The sequence below is a fragment of the Corvus moneduloides genome, chromosome 3 (genome assembly GCF_009650955.1).
Source record: "Corvus moneduloides isolate bCorMon1 chromosome 3, bCorMon1.pri, whole genome shotgun sequence".
Lineage (NCBI taxonomy): Eukaryota > Metazoa > Chordata > Aves > Passeriformes > Corvidae > Corvus > Corvus moneduloides.
In genome coordinates this window covers 52,735,712-52,757,746 of record NC_045478.1, presented here as the reverse complement: position 1 = coordinate 52,757,746, position 22,035 = coordinate 52,735,712, and the positions used below count along the sequence as shown (strand labels likewise).

The 22,035-nt window shown below is 39.0% G+C and overlaps 1 protein-coding gene across 8 annotated transcripts in view; it reads left to right on the top strand.

Annotated features, from left to right (window-relative positions):
- Positions 1-11,214: 11,214 nt before the first annotated feature.
- FAM184A (family with sequence similarity 184 member A) overlaps positions 11,215-22,035 on the top strand; it is a 74,536-nt gene continuing 63,715 nt past the window's right edge. For 7 of the 8 annotated variants that reach the window (XM_032101572.1, XM_032101570.1, XM_032101567.1 and 4 more), the window contains exon 1: positions 11,493-11,660. In XM_032101572.1, coding sequence (XP_031957463.1) covers positions 11,493-11,660 — 168 coding nt within the window. Of the gene's footprint in view, positions 11,661-22,035 lie in introns of all 8 variants that reach the window. The other variant, XM_032101565.1, reaches the window with a different exon arrangement.

The window sequence follows — 22,035 nt, the reverse complement described above, 5'->3', positions numbered from 1 at the left end:
AGAATTACTTTATTATTTTAGAATTTTTCGAATTATTTTATTTGAAGTTTGTTTTGAATACTAAGTTTCAAGGGCTCACAGGTTTTTAGATTCCAAAAGATTAAGGTGTTATTATTCCTAGAAACTTTATTGTGTTTTTCAGATTTTCAGTCCCAAATAATTCAACTGGTTCTGATAAGCTTGGCAAGAAAAAAAAACCCCAACCAAATAACTTTAGACTAAGATTAAGCCCTAAGAATATCATACCTGAATGATGTTAGAGAATGGCATGGATAATTTAACTGTGGAGAAATGATACTCCTGATTAAAACAAAATCAAAAAACTTTTATCCTCCTGTGAAATACTGACAAACTGTTTGACTAAACATAGGCTGGGAAGTGGGCCCCTAAAAGATTTAATTCTTTTTATTTCTCTGACTGATTTTCATTCTAAAATTCCCTGAACATTATGGTAGGCACAAAAAACTAGACAGCAAAAATTCCTCATAGAAGTTGTTTCTGTATTTGGCTGGTAGAGTGTGTGGCAAGACTGACCAAGTGAAAGCTGATCTCAAAGACAGGGCTCGAATATTCAAAGCCAAGAATGCACCTGCTGGACTGAGGCTCTAATCACCAAGCTCAGTCTAAGTGGACGAAGACTTGAAGGGAATTCCTTTTCTTGCCCTTCAGGTTTTCTGCTCCAGAGACAGCACATTGCTTTGTCACACTCTTTGACTCTAAAAAATTCTTTGTGGAGTAACTCTTGATATTAAAATGACTTGTTTTATTACTTTCCTTTCTAAGTGCTGGAAATATTTATTTAGCTTTATGTAGTTCTAGTCCTACAAATCGTGAAACTTTTAATGTTCAAAACATGGATTTATGTGAAAGCGGATAAACTGTTGTGAGTAACTAGCTCAGCATACAAAGAGTTGTAATAATTATTTCAGAATTATTTTCTTGATATCTAACAGGATATGTTTACAAGCAAGTAAAGTAGATTTTATTATAGTAATTAAGGGCACTTGTAACTAAGATGTAAAGTAAAAATGAATAATGATGTGAAAAAATACTATCAGTGATATATAATCTTTACAATTTTGCCCTAGTGTTTATAAATTTCAAAAGATGCTCATGAGCATTTTTTGAGGAAAAATATAGTTCTTACTTGTTTTTTCTAAAATGCCTGTTCTTAAACTTCATAAGCAATAGTTTGTAAATTTAAGTACTATTCTGTCACGGAAATTATCTGTATCTTTTATTCTTAAGAACATTTTTCAGTAAGTAAACAACCTTTTCCCATAATAATCAAAAATACTGATATTTCTGTGTTTATAAACCAGCTTGATTATGCACCAAACAGGATATGATGCACTTTATGAAATGCATATACATGACATACTGAAACACAAGTTTATGCTGATTTGAGGTAGAATGGATTTTAGCTTTCAAGGGAAGCCCTTTCTCAAAGTAAATCTCTTACAGAACCAAGCATGTGCGACACTAATCCTGATCCCTTCCAAATTTTTAAATATTGTTGAGGGAGTTAGGTTCCTGTCAAGAACAGGGAACCCTACATTCTGCTGAATGCAAGCTGTGTTGGTGTTGATTTGAGTTAGAGCCTAATGGGACATATTCAGGCCTGATGCACTTTAATCCAGATAGTTGACAATTCTTCACCCTTCAATTCAAATCTGGATGTCTGGCGAGCAGGTCTCAAATCACCACCACTGTGACTAATAATGGAACAGTCACCAGATAATAAGCATGGGCACTAGAACTTAGAGTAATTGCAGCTTATCTGATTTGGGGCAGATAACTTTGCTCTGTTTCCCCTACCCCTGATGGTTCTAGTTACTGTATCAGTTTCATTAGACTACACTACAATCAAGAGCCATGCTTCTTGATTTTGAAAGCTTAATTGAAGACCAGCAATAATCTATAAGAACTCTTCTTTATCCTTCCTTAACCACAATTTCTACGGAACACTTCTGTAAAATTGGACTTTCAGTCAGCAACCTGCATATGCAAATAAATCTTAAAATATTGCAGTTTTCAATACATTTAATTTCAAAAGAAGCCTTTGCCTATTTGAGGGTAACAAAACCTTTACAAAAGCCTTTTTACTTGAATATTGTGCACAGCTTCTGGGTCTTCAACACAGTTTTAGCACAACTGTCAATTTTCTGGAAATACGCCAGTCTTTCTTCCTTCTTGAAGCATAACCAAAATCCTCTCTAGTCTCCAAATCTGTATGCTCAAATCCCCCAAAATACATTGGCAAGATACAGCAATATGAATTTGTATGTGTCAAGGAATAGACCAGAGATAAGTATGTGGAACAGAAAATCCTGAACCAATGTTGGAGATTAATTAGCCAGATTCAAAGTAAAACCCTTCAAGCAACTAATCTCCATTTCCAATAACAACACAGTGAGAAATACAGATGACAAATGTTGTCTGCGTTGCTCTGCAGAATGACCCTGAGGGCAGGATCAGAGCTACACCAGCCATCTGTTTGAACTTTCCTACTGGAGTATTTCTGTGGCTGCTTCCAAGTGATCCCATTGGTACTAAAGGAGAAGGAAAACCTGAGCAGTCCTGGTGCTTTTGGTGCCTTTACATGCACTGTAGTTAAACTATGCCACTCAATGTGGCTTTCAGCTGTCCCATCCAATCTTCCACTGATGACCTCAAGAAGAAAAAAAAAATCTACATTTCATCCATTATGCCTGCTGCAAGACCACATGAATTTTATAGGCATCCTGAAGTCTGAATGAATACATGCACGGGACAATATGAATGCCAGCATAAAAAGCAGGGAACTAAATCCTTGCCCTGCTTAACTCTGCACCTGTGCTCCTATCAAGACAGAATCACAGCATGGCCTGGGTTGAAAAAGACGTTAAAGATCATTTAGTTCCAACCCTCCTGCCATGGGCAGGGACATTTTTCACCAAATCAGGCTTCTCAGAGCCCCATCCAGCCTGACCTTGAACACTGTCAGGGATGGGGCATCCACAGCTTCTCAGGACAACCAGTTTTCAAGCGCCTCACCACCCTCACAGTAAAGAGTTTCTTCCTGATAGCTAATCTAAACCTAATCTCAGTTTGAAGCCATGCCCTCTTGTCCTGTCACTACATGCCCTTGTAAAAAGCCCCTCTCATCTTTCCTGTAGGTTCCCTTAAGGTACTGCAAGGCCACAATTAGGCCACCCCTATGCCATCTCTTCTCCAGGCTGAACTAACCCAATTCTCTCAGCCTTTCCTCATAGGTGAGGTGCTCCATCCCTCTAATCATCTTTGCTGGCCACACTGCTTTGGATGCAGCCCAGGATACAATTGGCTCTCTGGGCTGGGAACGCACATTGCTGGGTCATGTCCAGCACCTCATTCACCCACGGACAAGTATGTGATGTTAGATCAAGCTGCTGAGAGCAGCAAAATTCAGCAGCTGGGGACAGTCTCTCTAGCTGCTTTTTCCTACTGAGGATTTTTTCCTCAAAATGCACAACAGACACCAACTGGTGATAAACACCAACTGGCAATAATCATGCCAAAATCAAACAAACATCATCAGCCAGCCAGATTTTCCCAGGGAGGTCAGTGTCTTATTCTCAATCACAGTTGTTTAGGATTTTTTATCACATATTTTTAATCCATAATATTTTTATTGGTCAGAATGACTTTTATATTTTAACCTATAAAGCTGCTCTTCCTCCAGAGAGTAAGTGCATTACATTTCTGTACAACAAATCCAGCATATTAAAGGCATGTCAGGATTGAGCTGAGCAAGTTACATTAATATACCAAAGTAATCTTTACCAGTTGCTACTAAAAGGCCATGCATATTTCCTTGTATTTGTCTCCTTTCTGAGCTCATTGCAGCACTTGCATCAGAAACAAGGCAGCCCCACTCACGGCACTCCCTTCCATTTAATTAAATACTTAGAGGAACATTACAGAAGTTAGAAGATTACTTAATGCATCCTTGGGAGAAACTCCAATAGTCCACCAAAGGTCACTGCTCCTTTCAATAGGAATGCTCTCATTGTAACAAAGATTAATATGACTGTATTAATTGAATTAAGTGAAATGTATTCGTTTTTTAATCTGAACAGTCTTCTTAATGAGTTATTATCAGAGGAGCATAAGAATGTAAAAGACTAACAGTCAGACTAATGATTAAGACTTTCAAATTCAACTTTACTTAATACATCAAATTTTGTTCTATCTGCTATTTTGTCCATGAGCAAAACCAAAAACGCTTTCTAACCTACTTGAATAAAAGTGCCTTAGGCAGATGATTAGATTTATATTCCAATATGGAATGCAAGACAGGACATCTCCTCTGCAGTAGATAATTCCACATAATAGAAAGCATGCTAGATTTAACATATATTGATAAATTTGCATTTTCATGTGCAGAAATGTGCCTACAACTTTAGTTTTAACAGACAAATTAAATGAAGCTTTCTCTGCATCCCTAAATTTATTTGTAGTATTAATCTAGAAATATTGATTTGAAACATTAAGGTCAGGATTTGGTTTGACATATTTCAGGGAGTGAAATCAACCAGGCTGATTTACACAAGTTGTGCAGAAAAGGGTGATAGTTCTTCTAATGTCTGCTAAATTTGCTGTGAGAGTCCTGCTGAGCAGGCCTGATTTGAAAATCAAGTTCTTTGGCCTCTTATTCCTTGTCATAAACGCCAACCCTCCCTAGAGGCCCCAAACTTAGACAATAAGACCCCTCTGTTCCTTTCCTCCCATCCATCTACCATTCCTCTGAGGTACTTGCCCTTGGCTGACCTTCAGCTTCCCTGTTTTAGGTCTAATTTTTAATACTTGAAAAACATCCAAAAGTTATAAAAGGAGAACAACAAAAAATGAAAAAACTTGTTAAGAAGAAGCTTGAAGCAGTAGCTTAAATATTAACTTTGCAGGTGGCATAGAAGACTAACAAGGACCATCATGTCCTATTGAAGGACTTCATCGACAACTTAAACCAAATGTGCACCATATCTTAAAAAACAAACCCAAAAACCTTCAGAAAAGGCAAAATGAAACATTATTTAGAGTCACAAGTCTTACTTCAAAAAGTATATTTTGTCAGCCAAAATACTGCCTCTAAGCCGGAAATGAAGTGACTCATTACTAAAAGCCTGTTACTGAGACGTTCCATCGGGCTACATGCTGCATCTTGGTGCACATGGATGGCACAAAATATTCTGTACATGTACTATTAACATTTACATGAATTTTCTGGCTTAGTAAGGACCAGTTGTCACATTAATTTTCTGTCCAGTGCTGAGCACTGGTAGGTTTAGTTGTGTATTTTAATGGGAAAAGCAAGAGAGTTGGTTTTTTATGTGTGTGGCTGCTTTCTTGATGTTGGCAAATGCTTTCCTGCTCTGATAAACTAGAAAGCAACTAGACTGAAATAGTACATGACAAAGAAAAAGTTATGAGAACTAACAGAAACAGTAGGATTCATACTTAACCAAGGAATCATCCAGTCTTCCCCATCTGTGCAGCTGAAGACAACACAAATGTGTGAGATCTTTCCTGAAACAAGAGAAAAAATATTTTACACTAGATAGACTCTTGAAGTGTCTTTTACTCAGCTGTATCTCAGCAACTTCCAGAAAAGCATTGAAGGATTCAACCAACACTTCCTTCATGTGACTTCTCTCTCTAAAGGACAGTCAGGTGTAAGCAGTGAGATATTTTTTCCAAAGCATCAGTTTTGTTCCTGCTTCTTCTCCCGCTTTGGGGTTTTTTTTGCTTTTTCTATTAAAAAATCTGTGTTTTCTCTGTAATTTTTGTTTATTTTCATTAAAATAAAACTTCTTTGCTGAAAAAAATGTGGGCACGAGCTTAAAAACAAAGTTAACTTATGAGTGAAATATTTGAAAAGAGAGCTGTATCAGAAGGAAGATAGAGCCTTATACTTTTTTTATTGGTCTTCTTCAACTTTTCCATCCTTAACTACTCTTTTCTGCTTGAAATTAAAATAATATAAATGTCTTTACTGATTAAAACCAGTTGATGCAAAAGAGTGGATTATTGTTAATTTTTCTAATAAAAAGCCATATGCCTCCAACTGCGTGTGAGGATATATCCTCCATGTGAAGATAAAAATACTGTGCAAGAAAAGATATAAGTGGATTTAAAGAAAGAGAGAAATATCTGGAGATAGTTGCTCATGGGAATCTTTCTGTGTTCCAGTGCACATCTTTACAGTATATGGAATTTTTTTTCCCAAAGAATCAGCAAAAAACCCCAATCTTTCAAATATGTTTGTTCTCAAGTTGCAGGCAAAATACCCTCTCCTTCATCACATCTTGACAGTAGTTCCAGTTTGGACACATCCATGAGATGACATCATTCCTTTTAGGATTTGGTAACCTAAATTATTTTCCTCACACTAACAATTTCCTAGATGACCAAAATAATAAAGACAACAACTTTATCTGTATCAGATATGTGTTCACCATTCTCTGCTTTCTTATCTGAAGAATTCAATTTATGCCAGGTTTCATATATTTATTAGTTCAAATTTGCAGGGGTCTAGTCTTCTAAGCTTTGAAGGCCAAGTCAGTGTAGAGCCATAAAATTACAAAACCAAAAAGATGTAAAAACCAAAGATCTACCAGGTAGTCATAAACCTGTGTTTGTCACCCTGTATCACTGGGTCACATTGACTGAAAGCTTACCTGCATACACAGAGGCAAGAACGTAATGACTGCACTACTCAGATGAAGTATCCTGAAATGTTGATCTGATTGTTTACCTTTCATAAATCACAGTCTTGCTAGCCCACAAATTAAAAGGTCATGAGATTATTTCAAAACTATTAGGATATTTCGTTTTTATTTTTGTTTGGTTCTTCTCCTCCCCAAATGTATCCTACATGACTGTATATGCGACCATAGTGAGACAATTTTGGGTACTCTGATCCTTTACGGATGTGGAAATATGCCCCTGTATATAATCATCTATAGCTAACAGAATAAGCCTTTTTTACTTGTACACTTTCAAAACAAAATGGTTTTGCATGATTTCTTACACAGAAACCTCAGCATCCTAGATTAACCTCAGCTTTAGCAATGAGGTTTTTATGTTAAAGTAGGACATCATGGGCTTATTCAGTTATTATATTCCACCAGGTTTGTTTGGATGAGAAAATTAAAGCAGGAATGACAGATATCTTTAAGCTGTGTTGTTATTTTGAATCGTTTATAGTATCTTTTAAATGGTGAAGTCTTACTATATGAAACTAATTAAACCTGCATATAAACTTAAGGTATGTATATAATAAATGATTAATTAGAATTCTGGTAGAAACAAAGAGAGTTTTTAAAGAATTTCAGTATTTTAGGTAACTAGTTCCTATATTTAAGTATTTTTAAATATTTAGTTACTTTGTTCATACACATGTGCAAAAAAATGAAAATTCCATCCAGAGTTGTAGCTGCAGGCTTACAAATTAAATAGCACAAACCTGCAAAGACTAGTAGGTCAAATTTCTCATTATCTATCCTTTCAGAAAAAGCTGCCGACTTCCTGACATCTTCAGAGTTGTCAAAAGACATTATCACAATGCAAGCTTAGCCCTTGTAACACTTTCTGCCTATAAAGGATCAGAGAGGGAGTTTTGTGCCTATGGCTTGGAAATAAGGCATGCAGTGATTGCACACATTTATCTTAGTCAGAGCTGTGATGAGGTAAATAAAGGAGGGTTTGTGCACATAGAAATCTGTAATCCATAATATTTCCAGCAGATTGAATGTAAATGAAGTGTTTTCCTGGTTTTGCAAACCTCAGTGATGGTATTTCATAATTTTAGAAAACATTACACACATACCAGAACATTTGAACTGAAAATATGCATACAAATAGGTAGGCAATAGAATACAAAAAAAAAAAAAGGCACAGGTAGAGTTCCACATAGGCAGTGTTGTTGATTTTACATCAGAGAAAGCAAAAGTAAGAAACCCTGCCCACATGCTGCTATATACCAATAGCAAATGTATAAAAAATTGCATTCTTAAAGCATATATTTACTGACCATATTTTTAAATTCATAAAAAATGTTCCACATACATATACCAAGAGCACTGCTACATAGCGCTCATAATCCCATGGAGACACTGGATAGATACAAATTGTATCTCACTTACGTAACCCTCTGGTGACAGAGACACCACAGGTTTCACCGTGCAGCTTTCGGAGCAATGATCCGCATCAGGAGCCCTGCCTTGTTCCATCACTTTTTGCACCCTTCAGCAAACCCTGAGTGCTGTCTCCTCATTTGCCTCTGCCCAAGCCCTGGCAGACCTTCAGACCTACAGATCCTACTGTACTGATGAGACATGAAGTCCCACCAAGGAAAAACCCACTAGGATCCTGACTGTGCTGATGCATTAAGTTCCTTTTCAGCAGCAACCTTAAAGAAAACAGGCTCTATCCTACATGTGCAGACCTGAAAGAAAAGAGCTTAGCAGTCACCATCTGAGCTCTAAGGGTACAAAATCTGTAAAGAGAAGTTTGAAAAAATCTGAATAAGTTAACTACTACTAAATGGCACATGAAATATTAACAACGAATATTTAATCACTGTGGTTTTTTAATTTAATAGCACCTAGACAAAACTTAGTGTTTTGCATCTCAGTAGAAGAAGAAGACAAAAATTGAATGCATTTGACTGTTCTCTCAAACATATATAAGCATGGCATATATAAGTCACTTCGAAATGCTTCAAAACAATGATTTGGGGCCAATATGAACCACAGTAAAAGTGGTTTCTTAGAAGAAACTGGAAAATAAAACAGTAAGGCTTTTTGTCTCAGAGGAAATGTTAATAAATCCAAAGTGCTCTAATTTATTTGAAAAATAAATCTATCCCAAATATTTAAAATGTGGAGATTAAAATTAAAATATTCTGTAACTCTTGAGATTTCTAGGAGCACTAATAAATTGAGCCAGCCATTCCTTCATATTGGGGCATTTTTAGGTACATTAAAGAATGTGTCTTTTTACATGAGAATTAAGAAGTTTGCTTAATGTCATACACTCAGACAGACACAGCTATTACCTGTAACCAAGCCTCCGCAATCAGTCTACTGCTTTAATTTGTAGTTTCACCTTCCTAGACATGAAAAATCACAGTCTCTTCTGGCACTGAATTATTTTTTAATTTGATAAAACGGAATTAACAGTATGTGCTATTCATGGATGTAATCTATGGACACAGATTTGAAACAGATGCTCCTAATATTCTTTCTTCCCCTTGTATTTCATCTGTATGAATCACTGCCTGGGTAGGCACCATCTGTCCTTTGTTCTCTGTTGCCAGAATGGGCCACTTCAGAAGGGAAAAAAAGTAAAAATCAGTGTCATTATTTCCTGGACAATGCAAATTCTGAGTTTGAGCTGAGTGACACAGCTACTTAAAACTCGGATTAAATTATTTCTTAGTCTCCTTGTTATTCAAAATAGTTTGGGTTAATTATTTCTTTCATTAGATGAGACTTTTCCCAGAACCTCTGACCTTTTTGAACCCCTTTCTAGTGTGTTGATGCATTTAAATTGCAGAACTTGATGCAAGTATTTCTCTTGTACTCTCACAATCAATCTGTACAAAAGTAGCAACATCTAATTGTGCCTTCTGGACAGTGACCAGTGTATGCATCAAAGAACCTCATTTGCCCAATGACCTCAGGTTTGCACTGGCAGTTCAGGTTTAGTTGGTTATTTATCATACTATATAAGCATGAATCTCTATTAGCAAGTGAGGCACATTGCTCTGTAATTTGGATCTCTTCTTATACATTACTATACTTACTTATACATTACTATTCCACCTACTTCTATGATTTGTAAAGTTTAAGTGATGCTTTCCTCCATAACATTGCTGAAAACCACAGCTGTGTGTTTCTGTGGTTTGCCTCTGATACCTCTGAATGCAGGCAAAGAGATTTTTAGAGCAGAAAAATAGCAGTGAAAAGATAAACTACTCAACAGAGAGTACCAAGGACTCCATAAAAGAAGAGTGCAGAGGCTGTTAATCAGGGAATCAGATGTGTCCAACCACATTAATACATATATGTATATATATATTCTCACAAGGCCAGAGCCTAGCAAGGAGATGTTAAACTCTTAAAGAGGGTGGCAGTTCTCAGGAGTTGCACAGGATGGGAACTGAAAAAGAGAGCAGTCAAACCCAACCTAAGGGTCACGCTAAGTCCAGCCGTGAATCCCCTCTGGCGGGGACGCTCGTTCCATGCCCCTCAGCCCGCGGCTGTGCGCTGCAGAGGCAGCAGCTGTGGCACAGGGGAGACCGGCCGGCTCAGCTGGATGCCTCCCAACTCGTTGGCCGGGTCACCCCAGCATTTGTGAGCGTTTCATCACAGAATCAATTTAGTTGGAAAAAAAACCCCTTTGAGATCATCGGGTCCAACCTATGAGTGAACACCACCTTGTGAACCAGACCATGGCACTCAGTGCCACACTCAGTCTTTTCTTAAACACCTCCAGGGATGGTGACTCCTCTACCTCCCTGGACATTCCATTCCAACATCTATCACTCTTTTTGTGAAGAAATTCCTTCTAATGTCCATCCTAAACCTCCCCTGGAACAGCTTAAGACTACATCCTCTCGTCCTATCGCTAATTGCCTGGGAGAAGAGGCCAACCCCTCACTTCCCTCAAAACCCGAGCTAACCGTGCAGTCCCGGGCTACCTACTCCAATTTCGAGTCGCTCCTTGCCCGCGCCACCTCCTGCTGCGAGAGGACGGCACGTCCTGCGCTCACACCGGTACAAGCCCGGGGACCAGCAGCACCCCACCCGCTCCATCCACTCGCATACCCCGCACCGTAGTGCCCTGCCCTGGGCGTCCTCCGCCACACGCTCAGGGCTTCCCATGAGGAGAAGCCTGGGGCGCTTGGCGCACACGGCCCGAGCCCGGCCGCGGAGGGGGAGCGCTGAGTGAGCCCCGACCCTGCCCCGCGCCGTGCCCAGGCCCCCGCGGCCGAGGGGCTCTCTCCGCCCCCTCCCGCAGAAGGGCCGGCTCCCGGCTCCCGGCTCCCGGGACGGGGGCGGGGGGGGGAGCCCGGCGCGCGCCCCGCTCGCTGGGCGGCGCGCGCGGCCGCGGGCGGGGAGCGCGCGGGCGGGGCCGGCGAGTGACGCGGGGCCGCGCGGCGTAAACAGCGCGGCGGCGGCCCCGGCAACCGCGCAGCGCCCGCGGCCCACCCCACCGGCCTCCCCCGCCCGGCGCCGGGCAGGACGGGCCGGGCAGCGCGGCCAGGAGAGGAAAGGCTGGCGCGCCTTCTCGCAGCGTCCCCGAGAGCTTTGACGCCGCAGCCCGGCGGGGGCGGCGGCCGAAGGAAGCACCCGGGGCGAGAGGAGCCGCCTCGGGCAGTGGATCGCGGCCGGGGCGCTGGGCTCGATTCCCGGTAAGGCAGGCGGCAGCGGAGCCCGAGCGGCGGCGGGAGCCGGGCGGTGAAGATGGCGACCCCGGGCATGGGCTGGCAGCAGCCGCAGCACGGCTACGGCGGCGGCTCCGCGCCCGGCGCGGGAAAACTCGGCTCGGGCTCGGCACAGGCGGGGCTGGGCGCCGAGCACAGCCCGGACCTGCACTTCAAAATGAGCAAGAAGATCGCCCAGCTGACGAAGGTGAGGGAGGCGCGTCAGGTCCTCCGCCGCCTTCGGTGTCTTCCTCCTCTGCTCTGTTTCCCTTCGCTCCTTGCCTTTATGCGGGCAGCGATGGGCCTGGAGAGGGACAGACTATCGGGGCTGATGGCAAATCCGGGTGGGATGCGGCCGGATTTGTACCCCGGAGGCCAAGCCTGGAGCGCCCTCGGTCCCCGGGAACATCACCCGGTCGCCGCGGGCAGGAGCGCGCCGTGGTCCCGCGGGGAGAGCTCCGGCGTTCCGGGAGCCGCGGGGCTGGAGAGGAGCCGCTCGCGGGAGCTGCCGCAGTACCGGCCCCCGCTAGTTGTGTCCGAATCCCGCCTGGCACAGCCAGGTATCCTGGTGTGCGGGAACGGATCCCTGGCTGCTGGGCTGGTGCTGGTTATTCATTCTGTGGAAATTGTAGCTCCTCTTCTAGCTCTAAGCCCTTCTCCGAGTCTCTTTAAACGGAGAAATTCAAGTGATGCTTGCCTTCCCCTTGCTGAAGTGCTGTTATTTAAAGTGTCTGGTAATAGCTTAAATGCCTTAGATGGTGAGGGTGAAGAAAATTTCTGGTCTGCTATTGCTGGTTGAACAGTTTTCATTATGTCATCCCTAGCCTGGAGAATACATTGTATCTTTGTGAGAGGCTGGAGTCAAGCTAGGAGGTGTTTTCAAAGCCTATTGCTAAGGCAGGTAGGCCCAATGTTTCAGATGTGGCTGTAGCTGTGATTTACTTAGAAAAGACATTGCTTTGGTGCTGTAATCTCTCTTGTGTGATGCTCAAGATGTAGGCAAATAACATTATTGACGAAATGAGAAGCAGATTATTTTTATTAAAGAGAAAGCAGAAGTAATTTTTGTCAGGAATTTAATAGCTGGAACGTTTAAAGGTATTTTTAAAGCACTGTGGGAACTGCCAGTATTCTTAACATGTATGCTAAAATGGATGAAGGTGACATTTCATTGGAACTAAGAGTGAAGAGAAGGAAGACTGCTGGCAGTCTCACAGTGGAGACAGTTCATATTTATGTACAGTTGATGCACCATTGACCAGTTAAAAATAGTACTTATCGTGGCACACTGTGCACCTTAATATTTTGGAAAGCTGATGGCTGAGGGGTATCTTGTCCTTGAATTCAAAGTCCAGTTTCTTTTGGTGTTAACATCAGTGGAACACTAATTGCATAAAGAGAAAAGTTGGACTATAGTAAGATGAAGAATCTCCTTGGTTTTGCTCCATGTGCAGACAAATAATGAATTAAAACATTAAAGATGTTACTACAGATTTGTGCTCCCTAAAAGGTGTAAAAAGCACCTGGAGACCTTAAATGTGTTTTAGGCTTACTGTAAGGCCTGGGTGAATATGTAAAGTCAAAGAAGAACAACTTATATTTGTGTGTGTGCCTTTGATATATTTCCCTTACTTTCTCTAGGAAATTACCCAGCAGTTTATAGTTTATTTCAGGAACAGCATTCCAATTCTGATGTGAAGTCATTTGTGTGTTACCCATGAGTTCCACATCACTGGACATGTACCATGTGCACTCTCACTTATGCGTCAGATATCTTGAGGTGGATGTGAGTTAATTATGGATTTAAATGCATGGTGCTGAAATATTTTGAACTCACATGCTGGAAAATGTAAAGAGAGTGAAAGTAAATACCTTTTTTTTTTCATTTTTTTTTATGATCCATAGTAGGGTTCATCTAAAATTCTATATATTGTGTACAAGTCTGTCCTGACAAAGATTTCAGATTAGTGAAAATAAAAGCTGAGTTGTTTTCTGCTGTGTATTTAAAATAATTGCAAACTATGTGCTTGTACAAGGAGTTTACAAGTGAATTAGACTTTTGCAGGACTGGAGTCTTGTATGTTTGCCAGTGACTTCTGGCAGTGTTTTAGTTTGTGTGTTCTGTTTTCAAGTTTTAGGGAGAAAGCTTGGAAAATCAGTTGATCTTTCTATTGAGTGAAGGTCTGGAGTGAATAATAGTATTTTTAAATGTAAACCAGGGTGTATATAAAAATACGTCTCTTGCACCTATTTCAGCAATAAAATTAAGATTTTAACAATTAGGATTAAGATTAAAGGTATTACATAAAATGAATTTCATTGAGGTAGAGGTGCACATTTTGACTGTTCTGTAGCTAGAGGGCTCAGGTCCTACATTTCTGTTTATTACTTGACCTTTCAGGAAGGGAGGCTTAAAAGAATTATAGAAACTTCTGGGTAAAGTATGATCTAAACTTTCTAATCTGCTCTAGAATCTGAAGCCTGATTTGATAACTGGCTGCAGAAGTTAATCCTTGAGAAAGGAGTCAGGCTACGGGGGAAAAATATAAACATAAAAAACTTTATTTCCCTAATTGGGACTTAACTCTCACAGAAGAATTAACTTCACTTTGCAGAAGATTCCTTGAAGTAAGTTGTTGCAAAAAGATTTTACAATATTTCTGTTAAGGTCTGTTGACCAAATTCTGCTGTTCTAGCTTTTTCAAATGCTTGCCAGCAGATGTGCATAGAATTCTTCTTCAGTAGTCTAGGAATTTATTGTTAGGAGTACCACTTCTTAACTGTGCTTCTCAAGTTGCTTAATGTCTTATATATAAGATACTTCTCACATCTTTCAACTGTTGTCCCCATTTATTTAATTTTTGTTCCAGCTCTTCTCTAAGAGTGTCTTGAAGATGTGTTAACTCTCCCTTTGGGTTTAGAGCAGAAGGCACTTCATCAGGTCAAAACAAACCCACCATTATAATGGGGTGAAAGGAAATCTAAATATTCATTGTCAAAGTAATGCACACAGTTGAGTTATCCAGACAACTTCTGTCTTCTGACAAAAGAAATGTGACTCCATAGTTTATTTTTGCCTATCCTTGTGCAGTGTGTATTATGAGCTGTGAGTAGGAGCAGAAGAAAATGCTTTCCCCACAGAAGATGAGGGTCACTCATGAATTAAATGTAAAATTCCAAAATTAGGATTCCTCAGTTATGTTTTTGCATTACTTAAAGAGAATCCGATGTTTTAGTCAAAACAATACAGAAACACAAAGTAAAAGGTGAAATTTGTTTAATAACCAGATTTAACCAGTAATTCAGAGTGAGGCGAAATAAGGTATGAATCCTTTTCACTAAGCAAAACACTTCTGAAGTGCTTAACTATATTTTTACTTTTGGGTGGGAGAGAAAGACTTGCTTGATTTAACTTTAATATGCTTAATTCACAGGGGAAGTTAAAACAAATGGTTAGAAATGCAGGTCTAAAAAAACCAAGATGATACTTCATGCTATGTTCCAAGACTGTGGTAGTTTGTAACTGAAGCAATTTTAGGCCTTCCTATTCAGTATAAGCTCCTTATTTTCCGGTGTTTCAGAAGATCTGTGTGCCAGTTTGGGATAAAGTTGCATCTGACACAAAGATTAAAGCCAACAAGAAATAAACTGCGATTATGAGATTGCATAGATGTGTTTGTACTACTGCATGCAGGAGTGCTAATGCAGTGTTGAATTATGCCTGCTGCAGATGAAAATATGCATATATATTTAATTAGTTTGCATAAGACAACTGGAATAGAAACAAAAAGCAAGGTGCTGCTATGCTTACATCAGTAGGAGAGAATGGCATTAGTTTTCACGAGTCCCACAAGAGTTCAAGTGGCTTGTTTCTCATTCTGGATTTGTTGGGGTGTTGCTTTTTTTTTGTTTTGTTTCTTCTTTCTTTCTTTCTGATGTAGTTTGTAGTTTGAGCAATTTTGATTGAGAAATCCATATCCTAAGTGTGTCTGTAAAGTCTGTTGTGCAAGTTTTGTGACATCAACATAACTCTTTGACTTCTACAGAATAGCTGCATGATTTGTGCTGGGATTATAAAATGAGAATCTTCAGTATTGGTTTGGCTGTATGATATTTGTTGCAGAAATTTTACATTAACTGGACCAGCTCTGATGAGAAAGAAACACCTGCTAGTGTTGATTGATGAGAAAATATAACCTGGCAATGTGCTCTTACAGCCCAGAAAACCAACACAGTATCCAAGGCTGCATCAAGGGAATGTGACCAACAGGTCAAGGGAACTGATTCTCTGTCTCTGCTTTACTCTCCTGAGACCCCACCTGGGTGCCGTGTCCAGCTCTGGGGTCCCCCGCACACAAAAGATATGGACCTGCTGGAGCAAGTCCAGAGAAGAGCTCAGAAGATGATCAGAGGGCTATGGAGCAAGTCCAGAGGAGGCCACAAAGATGATCAGAGGGCTGGAGCACATCTGCTATAAAGACAGGCTGAGAGAGCTGGGCTTGTTCAGCCTGGAGAAGAGAAGGTGCTGGGGAGACCTTACAGCACCTTCCAGTACCTAAAGGGGGGCTGCAAGAGAGCTGGAGAGGGACTTTGGACAAGGTCATGTAGTGATAAAACAAGGGGGATTTGCTTTAAACTGAAAGAGGATAGATTTAGATTAGATACTAGGAAAAAATTCTTTACTGAGAGGGTGATGATGCACTAGACCAGGTTGCCCAGAGAAGCTGTGGATGCCCCATCCCTGGAAATGTTTGAGGCCAGGCTGGATGAAATTTTGAACAAACTCGTGCAGTGGAAGGTATCCCTGCCCATGGCAGGGGGGTTGGAATTGGCGGACCTTTATGGTCCTTTCCAACCCAAAGTACTGTATGATTCTGGAAGAAGAGTCTGTAAGTGCCATGAAGATGATCTCTACCCTACAGTTAGGATTTTTGTCTATTTAATAAAAAGAAACTGTATAAAACACTAATGTTTTTCCTTGGTACATACTTAGAGCTTGATGGTTCAGTTCTGGAAAGGTTCCAGAAAACTCAGTTCAAAGACGACATTAACAAAGTTAACCGAGACACATCATCCTTGAGTAAACAAGAAACTAGAATATGAGACTCCTGAGACCTGACTTCTGTTCTTAATTCTTCCAACAGCTTCTTGTCTGTATTTGGGAAACTACTTAAAAAAAAAAAATAATTCGTTTATTTTCCTTCTGTCTCCCTGTGTTAGAGAAGTACTTAGACAGTAGACATTAATGTTGTTGTTAATCCAGTCAGTTTCTAGGGGATGTAGATAGTAAATTTATTTCAAAGACTGAAGAGCAAATTTGATGATCTTTAATTCAGATGCTTATGTTTTTTATTGTATGTACTCTTTTTCTGGGATGGTTAAAGGTGTCCCTCAGCTATCACAGAATGCAGTTCTGTGGAAGGAAGAGCTTTAAGGTTTAACTTATATTAATGATTCTTAACAAAATGTTTCCAGTGAAACTTTGTCAGCTTTTATTTGGAAATATTCTGCCTCAGGAAACAAAACAACTAAACCTCTTGCAGAAAGTTCATTGTGCATAAAATTATAAGAAAACTTTAAAAACAGAGCCCTTAAAACCAGGGAAGACATGAGAATGTAAAAATCCCTGTAGAACTGTTTTGATGTTAGCTGTCATCATGTTGTAGTTGATGCCATTAACAGTTTCTACAAAACTTGAGATTTAGCTTTTTAAGCAGCCTTATGTCATCTCTCCAATGTGTGTTAACGCTGGCAGTAGGCCAGTATTTGTAACAGTTCTAGGACTGCATGAAAAGAGCTGAAATTTTGAGGCGGGTGTGATTTAAGTACATATTTTAATGTCAGTATTTTTCATATTATTCTGACTGGTAATGTGTGAATAGATATTATGTTACTACATTAAAAATAGTAGCAAGGATTAGAAGATCTGAAAATGTGATATTAGATATTCAATTAATTTACATTTCTCTGGAGATATTTAATTTTGTTTTGTGTTAATTATTCCAAAGATAGCTGAATTAAGTCCTCTAAGAAGGGAGAGACTTCTTAGGTAGGAAATGAGAAACTTGCTCCAGAAATATTGTGTCTAACTATCTCAAGATTTTTCTTTTTTTAATCATGCTAGTGTAGTCTCTCAGTCTTCCCTGTCAGACTCTTTCCATGTGGTGTTCCAACCGTGTCCTTATTCTGCAGTAATTATGGTCTTAGCAAGGGGTATTCACGGAAGAGAAGTTTCCTGTACCCATGATGGTATAAGGAGAAAGATGGAACTGGGTAAAAATGTCATGTCTTTAATACTATCTGGTATAGTTCAGAAGAAGTAACTAGAGCTTTCAAACTCTCCATATCTTCTTCAGAACTTCAGTAAAATCATCAATTATTGTCTTTATCTGGATACTTCCTAGGTGATGCACTACCAACTGCTTTAAAGCAGCTGTGGCTTCTAGTTTAGACCTGAAGAGGTCTTTCTTAGCTTCCGTGGTTTGTAGGACAAAAATTACAGAATTTGGTGGTTTAGTTAATAAGGACCATATATCTCTCAAATGGTTCTTCCCTTCATTATCATTGCAAACCTATAAGGTGAGACTGCAGGGGTTCTATGTTGGCCTGATATGGGTATATTTTACAGCTCAGTGTTGTGATGTGTGAATTAGGTCAATGACTTTACAGTCTTTTATCACAAGACATCAAAAGAGGGAAGGAGGACAAGAACGAAATATTTTTAATATTAAAAAAATATTCAAATTAATTCCTTTGCTCTCCACCCACATAGTTTTAGTGGTTGACTGGTAACTCAGAGTTCTTCTGAGGCCACTGATAACTTAGTGTTCTAAAGATATTTCCCATATGCATGTGTAAAAGATATTTCCCATATGCATGTGTAACTGAAAGTGTGATGTTGAAAAACTGATCACACATTCACATATGTTACTAGTCTAAAATGCCTCTTTAATACACTTGTGCATATATCAGCTTTATTTTGATTTGGGTTTTTTTTCCTCCTCATTTTACAACCATCCAAAAGAATAATAAAAATGAAGAGATAAATAAATTGTGGGAGAGGATAAATAACATGATGTGGCAGCTGGGAACATAGTTTAGTGGTCAACCTGCAAGTGTTAGGATTACAGTTGGACTTGATGATCTTAAAGATCTTTTCCAACCTAGTGACTCTAAGATTCTATATGCATCCTCTTGTTTATTATTCACTGCTATAATGAAATAATATAGAGTTACAAGGAGCTGGAAAACTGAGATGTTATTGCTCTGGTCTGTACTTCGGCTGTTAAATCCGGCACATCAACACATTAAGGATATTTAAAGAAAAACTTGAAAGACATGGATTTTACTACAAACTTCAATGTTAACAACGTGTCAAAATTTAAAAACTAAAGAAGAAAGAACATTCAGGACATAAATGAAACCTGATACTGCAACACCCATGAAGTTTAAAATCTGCCAACCTTTAGCTGCTTTTTATATAGGACAATATAAACCTTACAAAAAGAAAAAAAGAAATATTTTGAATATTTAGTGCTTTTGGGTTCTGTTGTTGTTACTGTTTTCAGCTAAGTACTGCATTATGAAAGAGGGCTTTTGCCGTTTTCTTTTTAGATGAAAGTGTCAGTTCAGAGTTAAGAACACAATACTGAAATGCTTTCCTTCAGATGTAAAAGTTGTAAACTGGAGAGTCTTTTATGTATATTTGAAAAAGGAAATCAGTAGTTGAACTCTGTAACTCTACAAGGTATTTATAGATTAATTACTTCATACATTGTAAATTAGTATGGGCAGAGCACTCTGAAGTACTCAATCCCGTAAGGAGTTTTGATTTGACAAGTCATACAAAAATGGATCAGCAGAAGACAGTCTGGTGGGTTTTTGGTGGTGTTTTTTTTGTTGTTGTTGTTATTTGAAATATGAATCTGCAAAGAATTTGTTTCAAATTGACAGCCTTAGCACTTCTTTAGAAGAAGTCAGATTGCAATTTAATATTAAACATTGTGGTTTTGTACTTTCTTCAAACACAGTAAAATTGTATTTGGCAACAGCATTGCTTTGCATGTTTGGATATTTCTGTATTGTCATGCAACCTCTTGGTTACACATAGTTTATATTTTAATGTCTAGAAGTACAATTAAAGGTGGACTGCATCTAATACATGCATAGAAGTGTTATTTGTCCTAAGTCATTGTTTTGGTACAGCAACTTTTAGCCTTGGGTAGCTTCTAAGCACTTAAATTACTTCAGTAACTCATTCTCTGAAATCAGGCTTTGGCTTTAATAAAAACAGTAATTTTCTCAGTGATACTACTGTTTTCCACCCTTCCAGTTCTCCTTTGAACTGTATTGAGGAGGAGGGCATTACCTTAAAATAGTCACTAACTTTTTCTAACTGTTTGCTGGCTTGCTGCTAAATAAACCCAGCAAATCTCAACATAACATTATGAAATCAGATGTATATGTCTCTTGGCTGATACAAGTTTGGCAGTAGTAAGCCAGGCATCTGTGTATTCTTCTAATGACTGATGTCATACCAGTAACCAAAGGCATTGCATTCCAAAAATAACCAGGAGAAACAAAACAGTCTAAAGCTATTCACCATCTTGTCCTACTTAATGCATATTACCTGGTTCTGTTTCCTTAGCCAGGCTCTTCTAACTGAATCTAGAAGGCTAGGAGGAGGAAGGAGAAAAACCTTTTGCTGAGGTTGTCACTTGACTAGTATCAAAATGACAGCTTTTAAAAATAGCTAATGTTAAAAAGTTCATGAAGTCCTTCTTCAAGATGCTGCCATTAAATGAAAGACAATCTTTTAGCTACAAGAAGTAGTATGAGGTGAGTATGAGAAGTAATAGTTTTCTATTTTAATTTTTGTGAGAATCTTTCCAGCCAGTTTCCTGAAATTTAATTTCTATAAACCTGAATTGTAATGTGTTCAGAAAACAGGTGTGCTATAATCCAAAGATTTTTTATTAGAACAGTGGTTTTGCTCACAACATGATTGAAAGCTATAACTTTTAGTAAAGGTTGTCTGACACTGCCTTCTCAGATCTAGTATGTTGCAGTGTGGATGCTGATGTGTTTGGATGGGTTGTACTAAAATGTATTTCAGTAATCTTCTATGACTGTCTTTGTCCTTTTAAAATTTGACAAATGAAGATAATGGGAAATTATTTCTTTAATAAGGATTAGGGAAAATACTTGATTTTTTAAATTTAACTGCTTTATGTAATTGTAAGTGTAGGTTTCACACTTAAAGTTTATTGTAGCTGGTTGTAATAAGTAATCAACTTATATGTTTATATCTAAAAAAAAAAAGGCAAAACACCTTGAACATCTATGTGTCTTCTCAACATTAACCTGTCTTGTCAACATAGCTCATTTATTAAAGAAAGTATTTTATGTGTTGTGACACAGAATGGTAGAAATTTATTTGAAATTTTGGATCCATTATTTTGTCTGGGTTGTTCACTAGCTTTCCATATATTGTCTAACATTATAGTGTTAGCTTAGAGTTATATGCCATAAAATTCAGCCAGTCCTCTCCCCAACCCCCCCTCTGTTTTTTTCTTTTAAAAGCTAATGTCCCTTTGCTTTATGCTGAGACTGGACTTCGACATAAAGCTCAGTTTACGTATTCTTTGAGCTGACCTGGAAGTGTTCTGTGGCCATTATTTCTATTCCCATTTTTGTCTTGTCTTCCTTTATTTCTTGATTTTTGTCTTGTCTTCCTTTATTTCTGTGCTCTGTTTCACACCTTATGAATGGTCCACACTGTGGATTGAAAAGGTATATATGGCAATTTGGTGTATTAGGTATATTCTGTTTTGCCTCCAAATATCTAATGCACGAGATCGTAATTCTTACCGTTTTGGGCAGACACTGTTTTAGGAGGTATGTTCTGAACAAGTGAAGAGCCTGAAGCAAGTTTAGCTTCTGTTGGTTTGTGTTCTTTTCCATAGCTGTGAGTTGATACTCTAGAATAAGTAGATTTCAAATACCAGATTGTTGGGGGAAGGGCGGGGTGTTTGTTGCTGGAGTTTTTTGTTTTGGTTTGTTTGTTAGTTTGTTTTTTTGTCAAAGCTGTTGGTGTACTAGACTCTTTTTCTCTAATGGAAATTTTAAAATGTTTCGGGTTGGGGTTTTGTTGTGGTTGGTTTTTTTGTCTGGTTTTTTGTCTCTGTGGGGTTTTTTTTTTTCTTATAGGTCTATGCTCCCTCGTCCTGAGGGAAATTAAATTTCCTGCTTTCAAAAATCTGTTAGCTTGGTAAAGTTGTAGACAGAAGTAACATGACTTCTCACTCTAGGATATAAAAAAAATTACATACTGATCATAAGCTCTAGCTTCTGTATGGCCCTATATGAAATTTTGATAAGGTTGGTCCCTTAATTAAAGTCCTGACTCACAAGCTATATTCAACTCTACATTCACTACTAATCTTGAGCCTCATCTGTTCTCACCTATGGAAAAGGAATTCTTACTAAAAAAAGGAGAATTTTTTAAAGCTTCAGAAAGAAATAAAGAAAATTCTCTGGTCTTGGAAGCATAAAAACCCTGTGGCTTTGTTAAAGAATTGAGA